General features: G+C 48.3%; 1 protein-coding gene across 2 annotated transcripts in view; it reads left to right on the top strand.

Moving 5' to 3' along the window:
- The first annotated feature begins 208 nt into the window (after positions 1-208).
- LOC102108458 (vascular endothelial growth factor receptor kdr-like) overlaps positions 209-13,147 on the top strand; it is a 124,925-nt gene continuing 111,986 nt past the window's right edge. The window contains exon 1 of one of the 2 annotated variants that reach the window (XM_014256468.2): positions 209-994. In XM_014256468.2, the coding sequence (XP_014111943.2) occupies positions 931-994 (64 nt within the window). In that variant the 5' untranslated portion in view covers positions 209-930. The remainder of the gene's footprint in view (positions 995-13,147) is intronic. The other variant, XM_005527505.3, reaches the window with a different exon arrangement.

Raw genomic sequence — 13,147 nt, 5'->3', positions numbered from 1 at the left:
ATGCCGGCCAGCAGCTGGAATTCCCTTCTCTGCCCCATCGCAGGCAGCAGCGAGAGGAAATCCAGGAGCTCAGTGAAATGACAGGGAGGGAGAGGGAGAGAGAGAGAGAGTGAAGTCCCCTCGCCTCGGCTGGTGACGTCTCTCCTTCCTCCTTCTTTTGCTTTTTTTTTTTTTTTTCCTGTCCCTATAAAGAATCTCGGGCTCTCACCGAAGTTCCCTGCGAGAGGCAGGGCAGGAGGGGAGGGGGACAGCCGAGAGCAGAGCCGGGGCTCCGGCCATGCCCCAGCCCCGCCCCGGCCAGGTGCCCCCGGGCAGGTAGAGCCAGGTGGGCTTCGGGCAGAGCCAGGTGGGCTTCGGGCAGCTCCCCCCATCCTGCTGGATTTGGTTTTCCTGCCCATCCCCTTCGGCACCTGCTCCTCCCTGGAGAAATCCATCCCTGGCTCGGCCGCTTTGTCCCAAACTCCGCGCTGCTGCCAGCAGCCGCTCGCCGAGGGGAGGAAACTTTGTGCCAAACTTTTTCTGGTGTTTTCGCTTTGCTTTTTCATCCCTTGAGAGACTCTGCGCCAGCCAGGAGGGCTGGGGAGGCTTCTGAGGCACAGCCAGGCTCCCCCCAGACTCTCAATCCCCCCAATCCCAGGGACTGGAGAAACGGGGGGAAAGAAGGAATAAGGGGATTGCGGAAAGGGGGTGAAGGAAAGAAAAAAAAAAGGAAAAAAAAAAGCCAAGAACCTCTGGAAGAAGGGAAAGCAAACACAACCCGCAGCCCCAGGATGAAGCGGTGAATGGAAAGAACAATTTAACTGGAATCAACAAGTGGGAACTGCGCGCCTCGTCCTTCCCCTCCCTCCCCGCTCCGGCTTTCCCGAACTTCTCTCTGCGAAGGAAAACTTCTCCAGAGGGTTCGGAACACGCACCAGGACCGGCCCCGGGATGCTGCCCCGGCCCGGAGCCCTCCTGGCCGTCTGTGCCCTCCAGGGGCTGCTGCTGCTGCACGGTAAGAGCCGCCCGTGTCCCGCTGGCCCCGGGGCGAGCGCGCCCCGAGTGTCCCCGGCCCTCGGGGAGCCCCAGGAGAGCGCTCCCCCATGGGGTTTTTTTGCTCTTTTCCACTTTTTTTTTGCTTTTTGGGAAGTGACACCCACCTGTCAGGTGTCACCGCTCTGTCGCCACACCTCCAAGGGGAAAAAAAAACAACCTAATTCTCCTTGAAGGTGTCGCGCATAAAGGTCGGGTTTTAATGGGTGTTTCCCGTCGAGGTTTGGCCGCTTGATTAAAAATAGCGACTTGTGAGTGTTCACCAATTTGTGGCTTTTTTCCCTCAGTGTGGGAGGGTTTCTGGTTGTATTTGATTCGATTTGAGGCAGAGCTGAGGCTTTAAAAGGAGGAGCTGTCAGGGAGCCTGGGCTATCCCGCTGTCCTGGGGCTCATGCTGGAGCTGTGGGCACAGACATCACGGGCTTTGCTATTCCAATTCTGATTCTTTGATATTTCAATTTTTGTTCACGTGGCGCTTCTTCTCTGCCCTCCCCTTCCCAGCCCAGGTGCCGGGTTAGATCCCCTGCTCTCCAAAACTCATTTTCCTTTGCAGCAAACTCCCTGTCCCCTCAGATTTATTCCCAATTTTTGCTGCTATCAGAAAAGCCAAGAGGCAGGTTAATGAGATTTGGGAGAGCTTTTCCATCTGCCGTATGACTTTTCATTATCTCATTAAGCATGAGGATTTTGCTGGATTACTGAGCTATTCATTCATGACGCTGCAAATTGTGTAAGGGAGATGGGCTCTTGTTTATTGGGGAATTCCTTCTGACAGAAAGGACCTTTTTCATTTTTTTTTGGGGTAGTGGATGGATTGCACAGCATGAGGCTGTTGTTCTTCAGCATATGATAATCTTTTCATAGTTAAGAGGATAGCTTCTGGAAACTCTGTGGAGCATCACTGCCCTTGATTTTTCTTGGATTCATTCAGGGATTTGATGTATTCCTTCTGCAGAAAGGGACTGACCGGTAGGCACAAGCCCCAGGGAATTTCACATCTTCCCCACAGTCACCTGCAGAATAAACAGCAAAGCCTGAGGTTGTGCTCCAAAGGGCTTGTCCAGCTTTTCCAGGAAAAGCTGAAGCAGCAAACCTGGCAGGTGGCAAGGAGCCCCTGCAGCAGGAATCCTCAGGAACCCCCTGGGAATGTGTCCTGTGCCAGGCCCACACCTTGGGCAGCACCTGGAGCAGCCCTGGCAGGATTCCCGAGATGTGCTCCAGCCGGCTGACACGCGCAGCAGCAGCCAGCTGCCTGCTCTGGGAGCTCCAACCTCTGAAAAGTCTGGAAAAGTTGCCTGAAATCCAGCGTGGATTTCACAAAGGCATAAATCACCACAGACTTTCATGGATTAGAGGGATAATTACAAGGGATTGGGAGGTGGGGGTGAAACGTGGCGTGCCCAAGTGTTCCTGAGGCTCCAGGGGAAAAGCCTGGCTGGAGATGCTACCCACATTTCAGGGCTGCTCGGGTCCTTACTCACCAGCTTCCTTTCCTAATCCTGTCGGCCCTGATAACCTTGGAATTTGGTCCAGATTCCTTTTGCCATCAGTGCCAGGCACAGAGGAGACCAAGAGAAGGAAAATTCTGCATCCTGTGACAGAGGGAGGGAGGCAGGAGCACCTGGAGAGGGGCTGGGAGCAGCACCGTGGATGTCAGGAGCTTGGTTCATCTTTAGGCAGAGATAAAACATCAGCACAGCCTCTGGGTGCCCTCATTGGGCTGGAAGGCAGAGGAAAGTCAGGATTTGGGATAGGAATGGTGTTACTGAGGAATTAACTCCTCACCGACTCCAAGCTCCTCTCCAGCACCGAGCTGAGTGAAGCTCTGCTCACCCTCCCAAAGCCTGGATTTATCCCTCAGCTGTTGTTAAACCTTCCCTGGGTTCTCTGTGGCCAAAGTTAGGCAGGGCTGTGCCGAGGAGGCTGACTCTGATTCCAATCCAAACAATTCCATCTGCAATGCAGAGAGAAGGAAAGGCCTACAACCATGGGAGCTGCTCAGTACCGAGGTATCGACTCCACTTTTCCCTCCAAGTTCATCTCCAGCAATGGAACTGATGAAATTCTGGCCATTGCATTTATCCAGGTCTCCTCTGGAGAATTCCTGACTTATTTGGTGCTTTCAGCAGGGGGAAAGAGACCACACAAACATCATCCCAGTGATTTCCCACCTTACTCTAAAATACAACTCTAAATACATCTTTAAATTTCCTCGTTTAGTTCCAGGAGTACCATTAAATTTCCACTTTCTTTTTGCTCAGTGCTCAGCTTCTTCTCAGCTCCTCAGAACACTGGTTGGGGTCTTGCTGCTAGGAAATACTGATGTGGTAATGATGGTGCAGATGCCAACAGCTGGCACAGGTTTTAGGCATGGTTTTATGATTCTGCAGGTTTTATGATTCATAATCAGCCCTTGGAAAAACAATCTGCAGAGAAATTCTTACACATTAAATTGTGCATGAAAAATTCAGTATCTTTTACCTGCTGACACGATCACCGAGAGGTTTTTAATATCTGAGCAATCCAAATCACTTTTTTGGGTATTGGAATAAACTCAGCTATTTCAGTGGTGTAACACTGGAAATTATTAAAGATTGAAGAATAAAAATTAGGTCCTGCCTGATGGCTTTGAAATTAAAGCAGGTTTGAAATTGATTTTTTTTTTGTTGTTGTTGTTTAATTTTGCAATGTCTTCTACAAATTGAATATACTGGATGGGCAATGAAGCTGGTTAACACAGAGATTTCAATTAAACCATGAAGTAGATAAAAGCTTCAGGAGCTCGGATTCCTCCCAGTTTTCCAGCCGGGATGATCACAGAGTCCAGCAGGATGAGCGTGGCTGTGCCAAGGCAGAGGCACTGAGGGGTTGTTTTCCCAAAAAATCGTGTGTCCTAATTGGTGTTATTCCCAAACATTTGCATTACTGTGGGAAAATGGTATAAAAAGCAGAAGGCTTTTTTAGGCTGGTGATATATGAGCCTCCTGCTGAAGTTGCCACATTCGAAACCAACTGGAAATCTCTTTATATCCATTCAGCCATTTAAGGCAAGGAAAAAAATGTCAAGTATTTCTGAAAACTCCCTGAACTTCTAAAAAACAGCATCATACCCAAAAGAACACCGAGAAAATAAACCAGATGGTTTGCTGAAGGTTTCTGCTGTAAGAACTTGCAATATTTTCTTTAAAGCTTGTACAAAATATTTATCTGTGAGCATTGGACTGCTCTGAGTAAGAGCAGCGGGGTCCATTTGGGTCATTCTTGGCCTTTCCCACATTCCCTGGATTGTTCATTTTGTGACAAATTATTTGTACAAAGTGATAATCTACTGCACTTTGAGTGAATATCTCAGACTGGGCTGAGTACAGAATATTTATGTTGGCAATAAGTTTATGCACACCAGCAAAAGGTGTCTGAGCCCAACCTGATTCCTCAGGTACGACCAGGGCATCTGAGCTTTTTGGAGATTTGTCTCCCAGGTGCCCAGTGCAGTTTGGAGGAGGTGAAAACCTGCTCTGTCCCATATCTACTGAGGGATGGGACACACCTGGTCCTTCCAGAGTGCAAGGTGTGGTGCAGGAAAGGTCACCAGGAAAAGAGCAGGGAGCAGGAAGAAGCTGCTCTCAGTTATTGCAGCAGAGTTTGGAGGGCAGCAGAAGCCACCTGCATTTTTTAAAGCTACACAGGAGATTTCCAGGAGGCAGCACTGGACTTTCAAAGTGAGCACGAGGAGGACCCTGAAGCACAGCCCCACTGAGCTTCACATGCTCACTTTGGTATTTCCTCTGATCCACCTTTCTTTTTTCCTCTGAACCAGCCTGATGTCACTGCAATGGGAATTAGGAGTGGAAGTAATTAAGGGATATTGGAGTATCTAAACAACAGCCAGGAAAATGTGTCCCCAGTGCTTTCCTTCAGAAAGCAGCTCTGGTGACTGACAGGACACGAAGGCTCTGAGTGCCCATCAGGACATTCCCACCCCTCCTTCATCCACCTGTCCTCAGTCACAGCCCCCAGGACAAGTGGCTGCCCAAAAAAAGCTGGATAAAATGTGTGTAACAGAGAACTGAGATCCCCGTTAGGCACTGCTTTCATTTTTCTTTTTAAGGCCACGGAGAAAAGAGTAGAAGCTGCCAAAATCCGCCAGTCCAGGTTTTTTATCTGGAAATGGTGTTTAACAGAAGGCCTTGCCCCAGGGAGCAGAACTCCAGGAGCAGAGCTTGCAATCATCAGGAGCAAGGCAGGATCAGCACAAATCATGGGAATGAAGGTTTCTGTACCAGCTGTGACCTCAGAGGCTCATCCAGGAGCTGCTTCCTCCAGTGGGGAAGGATCAGGATCAGGATCAGGATCAGGATCAGGATCAGGATCAGGATCAGGATCAGGATCAGGCTGATCTCCTGAGGCTGTGATGAACAAAACCTACGGGTGCCCATTTTGTGCAGATTCCTCCCTGCTGGGTGCTGGACACATTTCTCAAGGCTGGGGGAATGGGAGCAGGGAATTCACACATGGAGGGAGCTCAGCTGCTGCCCTGAGCCAGTGTTGACTTCTCTTCCAGTCTCTTACTAACAGTGGAACTCAGCTTTGCACTCTGATGGACAGGGAGCAATCTGGGAGCTGTTTTATGATGGACAGGGAGCAATCTGGGAACTGTTTTATGATAGAGACTGAGTAAATCCATGGACATCTCCATGAGTCACTCCAATACCCTCATCCCCAAGTCCTTGGATTAGTCTGACTTAGCAGCACATAGTTTTTGTCCCCACTACATCCTACACTGCTCTCCTGCTCTCCCCCCTTTCCTGGATGTCTCCTAAATTCTCCTTTAGGGCTCAGGATTCCTTGAATTTTTCCATTAGGAGAAGCCAAGAGGAATTTCCCAGCCCTTCCACACCAGGGGTCTGCACAGTCTCTCTTCTCTGTCCCAAAATTAATTTTGCCTTTATAATTCTAACTGGTGCAGAGATTTCTTTAAAAAAAACACCGAAGTGGGACTGCTTGACACCTGCAGTTGAATCTCTTGTTTTTCTGCCAGCTCTTCGTGTTCCTGCTGCGCTGAATTTTTACAAGAAATAATTTTTGCAAGTCTCCCCAGTATCTGGAAAAGCAGGAGGGGTCCCATCTCATATATGGGGTGTGTGTGACCAGGGCTTTTGTTCTGGCTCGAAGCAGGAAAGTTTTAACACTGAGTCTTTGAGCAGCAGGGGAAGAACCTCATCTAACCCTGCAAGGGATGCAGGTCTGAAAAAGCCACTTTTCCTCTGTGCCCTGCAGGGAATGGCAAAAGCACATGGCCCTCAAAGTTTCAAAATTCAGCCAAAACCCAAACTGAGGCCCAGAATGTAAAGGAAATATATGGAGCAGCCTTCTATTTTCAGGTCACTTGCCTTTGTCTTCTTGGTTTCCACATAGGTTTCCTTAGATCTTCCTGTGTTTTTCTGAGCTGTGGGAACGTGATTGCCAAGGAAGTGGAGAGGGGAGTTTTCAGCCCTGCTGGGATTGTTCTTGATTTGAGGGTCAAGGAAGCCTGACCCTGTCATTACCTGTTCCATTTTTTACAAAATCACCACCAATCTAAAGCACCTCAGCCAAAACGTTTGCTTCCTTAGAGCCCACAGCTCAGAAATTGCTCACCTGGAATTCTTCCTCACGGATACACCGGGGTCAGCTCTCAGGAAAAGCCCCAACCAGTGTGGGGCTGCTTTGCCCATTCCCCTCCAGCCTGAGGAAAATGGGATTGCTCACAGGGATGCTCCACACACACACAAACAGCTGAGCTCTGAGGTGCTCATCCTGTTTGCTCCTCACCCAGAGCTCATTAACTCAAATCTGGCCTGGATAGACTCGTTTAGGAGTTAAAGCAATTTCCTCCCAGTCCCCAGAAGCTGCAGTGGAGATGTGAGTGTGGGGCTGCCCAGAATCTCCTCCTCAATTCCCTCCCAGCTACTGAACAGGGCTCGCTTCAGCTCTCTGGAGCAACAGGGATCATCCTGAAAGCTGCTCCTGAGCCTGGATTTCCCCAGTTTTTGGGCTGGATAGCGCAAGGGTCGACGTTTTAATGTGCAGACACCTCCTACAGAGTGTCCCCTGAGAGCTGTAAAATGTGATTTTCCCCTCTGATCCAGCTGCCAGGAGCAGCTCCCGCAGGGGCCATCACACACATCCACACAGCAGCACTTGGAAGGCCTTGGTGTGGGCAATCCTGATTCCAGGAGCTGGAAAAGCCTTGGAAGAGCTTGCCCAGAGCCCTTTGGAGCAGGGGGACACATGCTGGAAGGAGGGAAGTAAAGCTCTGGGGAGCTTCTGCTGCAAAACTCAAACTCTCTCAGCCTTTCCTTGCAGAAAAACAAATCCCACAGGTGCCCCACTGGGTCCCTGGGACATCCCCTCCCCTCGGGCAGGGCACCCACTGCTGCTCCACTCCTCAGTTAATGATGATTTACAGAGATAAGGAAAAGGATTTCAGGAGCTTCCACTGCTTCCTAACCCATGAGGAGTATCAGGAGAAATAATAATGCAGAGCACAGGTGTGCGGAGAAATGCTTTTCCCCGCTTCTTTCTGAAGCAAGATCTCTCTTTCCAGCCCCTTTCTGAGGCAAAATCTCTCTTTCCAGCTTCTTTCTGAGGCAAAATCTCTCTTCCCAGCTTCTTCTGAGGCAAGATTTGTTTTCCCAGCTTCTTTCTGAGGCAAAATCTCTCTTTCCAGCCTCTTTCTGAGGCAAAATCTCTCTTTCCAGCCTCTTTCTGAGGCAAAATCTCTCTTTCCAGCCTCTTTCTGAGGCAAAATCTCTCTTTCCAGCCTCTTTCTGAGGCAAAATCTCTTTTCCCAGCTCTTTCTGGATGTGGATGAGGCAAGGCAGTGCTGTCAGCTCTCTCTGCATGACACAGCAGCCCCGAGCTCGGCTGCTTGGAAAGGGTTTGTTACAATTAAAGGATGATTCAAGTCAATGTAAACAATGATGTCAGCCTGAGGACCTTTAAAACACAATTTAAGCTATTACACGGTGTAAAGCAGAGAGAATCAGGTAACCTTTTGGCCCGCCACATTTTTTTCTCTGCAAATGGATCATGTCTGGGTTATTTTCATATTTATGCACTCGGGACAAGCTTTGCCTCTCACTCACCCAGGTTTAAGGCTGTGCTTGGCTGAAGACAATAGCCTGTCTTTGAATTGTCCATTGTATGGCTGAGAACATTTATTTTCTTCTGGCTGTTTACACATTTTGAGGTGGAATCTGAGGGGAAAAAAGGCAGACTGAAAGCTGCTTCCTCACTGCATGTTTTATAAAGGTGGAGATCTCGCTGATCTTGCTGGAAATTCCTGGTTTGCTTCACTGGGAGAAAGCAAAATCACCTGCTTCTTTCCCAGTGGTGAAGGAAAGGCAGAGTGTGGCTGAGCCTGCAGCAGCCCCCAGTTGTGTGAGGCAGCACAAGAACCCTTCCTGCTCTTCCTCACATTTATTTTGGCTGCACAGATCCTGCTCTGCTCAGTCCTGGAGATTCCCGTGCTTTAAACAACTTCCCTTTAGCCTGGGCAGATTTTCTGTCGAGCAAGGACAGAGCAAAAGGGTTTGGAATTCCCAGGGAGAGTGATTAATCCCTAAAATCCCTAAAATCAGCATGAAGGGAGCAGAGTGTGGCAGGGAGGGACTCTCTGCTCTTGGCCCATCTCATTTGGTGTTTCTCCCAGCTCATCCCACCCAGTGGGGACTTTTCCAAGGATAATGGCACCCTGGGTCTCTGGGAAGGCAAGGCCAGGTGTTATTTCATCCCCTGATCCACCAGCAAGGAGATCAACCAAGCCTGCAGAGGGATGAATGTACAGGTTTGGAATGGCTGTGCTGTTTTCATGTTCACGTTTTCTCCTGGCTTCCCCAGGCAGTCAGACAGACACGAGCTCAGTTCTCTGGGTCAGTCTGGGCAGAATCAGCCCTGCTCTGATGGGAGAAGTGCAGGGTGCAATGAAAGACCCAGCACAGGACAGTTCCTGGGATGGAGGGTCTCCCTGGGAAGGGGAATTCAGGAATTCAGGAAAGGGGAAAACAGGAGGCAGGGCTTGTCAAGGGCTCCCCCATCCAGCTCCAAACAGTTCCCATCAGGAATTCTGTCACTGTTTACAAGGCTGATGTCTCCTTATTATTCCTATGGGATTCTCCTGATCTGTTTTATCTGCTCTGATCTCTAGTATAAATCACCCATTTTCCCTTTTTAAATGCTGTCTTCTTTGTAATTGAAAAGTAATACTCAGACCCACTTGGTGAAATGCCATTATTAATTTAACCTGATAAGTCATGAAGTCATGAAACCTTCTGAAGGTTACTGAGTTTCTCTCTCTTGAACTTTGTGCATAACTATGGTGGTTAGATTGCTATTAAAAAGAAACTCCCAGCCTCATTTCCTAATGTTCAGTGTGGATGTCAGAGCTGGAGCACAATATCAGCCAGGGCAGGCTCCCCAAACACCCACCACGACATCCCACAGGTCTACAAGCACAGGCTGATGCTCCCTAGGGAAAGGTTTTCCTTCTCCCATCCTGGAATATGTGGCAAATTTGTTTTAACCTTCTCCAGGCCAGACTCTTTGGCTTTCTGGTGGGTTTCTGGCAGAAGGACGAAGGAAGAGGAAAGGAGTTTTGTCTGGGTATAAATCGCACTTTTCATTTGCCAGATCTGTCCAGCACTCAGAAGAAAATCAGGGCAGTAGAGATGAAAATTCTGTGCTCAGAGTGAGATTAGTGGAAAAGCCAAAGCTGAGCTGATTTTGATTTCCATGGAGGATTGTTGGCACAGCCGCTGTTCAAGGCCATTTGCCCTTCCACTGTTCAATATCTTTGTACTTTTAAATTAATGTAGGCTTTGAAATACTACCTGGACTTGTGCTCTGGCACTGAGCAGGGCAACTTTGAGCTTCTCCCTCTCTGCCCACCTGTGCCAAGTGTAATCTTTAATCCAGGCTCCAGCACTGGTGTTTCTGTATGAGGGAAACACCAAAGCCTTTGTCCAGTGACTCTGGGATTGCTGTTACAGGTTCTGGGCATTTCTGACAGAGTGAAAACTCATTTTGCATCCCTGGAATAGCAGGGATAGATAATATTGATGTACTGTTGATGCCATCACTGGTGTGGTTCAGGATAAACACTTCCCCTCAATCAACCACCAAGCTAAAGCCTTGCAAAACCTTTTTTGGGGCTGTTTTAATTCACAGGCTCACCAATACATCTGGTGCCACTAGAAATCTTCAATTTAGAGCTAAACTAGCCAGACTTAAAGAGAGGAGAGCCCAGAGTAGCCCAATTCAGTCATCTTTCCTGTTTTAAATTCTTTTGCTTATCTCAGTTCTTGCCATCTGCTGGTAGTGAAAGCTGGGTAGTGACACTTGGGTGTGGTGGGATGTGAGGAGAGTATCTCCAACTCTGATCTTCTGCAGTGGAGATGATAAAGGAATTCTCAGGATGAAGGAAACTGGGAGGAATTCTCAGCATCCACAGGGCAAAGGGCCCCCTGGTGCTCTTCAGTTTAATGGTTGATGTCCTATAGGGTGCATTGTACTGGCAGCCTTTGAAAGGCTGCCTTGTTGTTCTGGTTCCATATTGTTCTGAGTTAAATGGTAGGAAAAGAGAAATTGCTGCCACCACAACATTCCCTTATAGGTCTATTCATTATTGATCCCCAGAGGAAACAGAGAGTTCCCCTGGACAATGGGCAGATATACAAATGAGCATACATTAACTTTCTGTGCTTGTACAGCTCATTTGGGCTGCATTTCCTCTGCACTCTCAGGAGCACGAATTCAGGCATCAATTGGTTTGATGTCTTCCTCTGCCCTGAACTGCTGCCTTGTTAGACATTCTGGGTGACAGGCAGCCCCTCTGAACCACAGAGTCACAGAATCACAGAAACACAGAATTATAGAGTCACAGAACCAGAGAATCACAAAGTCACAGAATCACAGAATTATAGAATCAGAGAAACACAGAATTATAGAATCACAGAACCAAAGAATCACAAAGTCACAGAAACACAGAATTATAGGATCATAGAACCACAGAGTCACAGAACCACAGAATCAATCACAGAACCACAGAATCAATTACAGAATCACAGAATTATAGAACCATAGAATCACAGAGTCACAGAATCACAGAGTTACAGAATCACAGAACCAGAGAATCACAAAGTCACAGAATCACAGAATTATAGAATCACAGAATTATAGAATCATAGAATCACAAAGTCACAGAGCCACAGAATTATAGAATCAGAGAAACACAGAATTATAGAATCACAGAATTATAGAATCACAGAATCACAGAACCAGAGAATCACAAAGTCACAGAATCACAGAATTATAGAATCACAGAATCACAGAATTATAGAATCATAGAATCACAGAGTCACAGAATCCCAGAATCCCAGAATATCCTGAGTTAGAAGGGACCACAAAGATCATCCAGTCCAGCTCCTGTCCCCACACAATTCCCACCCCAACAATTCCCACCCCGTGCCTGAGAGCTTTGTGCAAACACTTCTTGGAGAGAGAGGCAGAGGCCTGGTGTGGAAATGTTTGGGCAGATGTGCTGGAGCACTGAGGGATGCTCTGGACTGGGAGCACTGGGGACAGAGGGGAGCAGGCCAAGTCTGTGGGGTTTGGCTCTGCTGGGTGGGGGCTGCTGGCACCAGCAGGGAGCTCAGGTGAGGTTTGAGGGACTCAGCTTTGTCCCCTGCTCTTTGCCAAACACCCAGGGCAGCACTGGGGCTGCAGCAGGCTGGGATGGAGGAACACCAGAATCCCTGGGAGGATGAGGCTGATGTGATGCCAGCCCTGCTCCCTGCACTGCTCAGGGTGGGTGCTTCACTCCAGGCCTCACACTGAAGTTTGCAGGTGCCCCCTCAGGATTCCAGTGAGTTTTAGCCTTGCATTCCTCCCTGCAGCACAGGCTTTTCCTGCCTTTGTGCCTCTGCTCTTCTGTAAATCAGGAGATCGCTCCTTCCCTTCCTCCCTGGAGGAATCAGTGTTTGGAATGAATGGAAGAGAAAAAGCAGCTCAGGAGCTGCAGTAGATTTGCTTCATCTTTCCTTCCCACCAGCAGAGAAAAGCCCAGGACGTGGAGGCATTTCAGGTTTTGAGGATCAGCACTGGGCACCGTGCTGGGCTCGGCCTGCACTGGCAGGAACCCCTGGCAGGGACACTCAGGACTTGGAAATCTGCATTTTTCTCCTTGAATTTCTTCTACTGTGGCATCTCCCTCAGCATCCACAGTATCCACAGCATCCACAGCCAGGCCTGCACTGCTGCAGAGTCGCTCCTGCCGCAGCCACATCCCCAGAAACCTCTTGGTTTTCATTCTTCTGGCACAGAGGACTTTGCAGAGCTGATTTCCAGCCCTGATCTGATGGATTCCCCCGCTGAGATGCTCTTAGAGGGAGAGGATTCCAGGCTGAGGGTTTGTTCTCATCTCCCCCACACTGCAGGTACCTCTTGGAGAGGCTTAATGAGCCTGGAGTGCCACCAGGGCTTGTCAGGAGCTCAGGAGGAGTTTCCCCTCTTCCTTTCCCTCAAACAGCCCCTTGCTGCTTTCAGCAGTAGAAATGTGATGATTACAGCCATCAGACTGCTCAAGGGAGTATTGGTTATTGAGCTTGAGAATCCAAAGGAGAAATCCCCCTTCTAGGAGCTCACTTGTTCTGGAATCTGCACACTTTTGGGCAGAAGCAGAAAATTGCAGCAGAGCAGCATCCAGCCAGGGCTCAAAATCCAGCCTGAGTTCCTCCTTGCCCCTTGCAGCCTGTTTTTGTTTCTTATTTTTATTTATTTCTTTTTCTTCTTCTTCTTCTTCTTCTTCTTCTTCTTCTTCTTCTTCTTCTTCTTCTTCTTATTATTATTATTATTATTATTATTTTATCATTATCATTATCATTATCATTATTATTATCCTTATTATCCTTATTATCATTATTATCATTATTATAATTTTATTGTTATTTTATTATTGGCATTTTGGCACTGTCCTTTCTCAGCCATGGATGTTTCCCTACAGCCCAAACCTACAGCTAAAGCTGAAGTACCAACACCCACAACAAATATTCTTCTTTTTGGGCTCAGCCCCTTGGAT

The sequence above is a fragment of the Pseudopodoces humilis genome, chromosome 15, assembly GCF_049639895.1.
Source record: "Pseudopodoces humilis isolate 2021_Gansu_Grassland_sample_001 chromosome 15, ASM4963989v1, whole genome shotgun sequence".
Classification (NCBI taxonomy): Eukaryota; Metazoa; Chordata; class Aves; order Passeriformes; family Paridae; genus Pseudopodoces; species Pseudopodoces humilis.
This window is presented reverse-complemented; position numbering and strand designations above follow the sequence as displayed.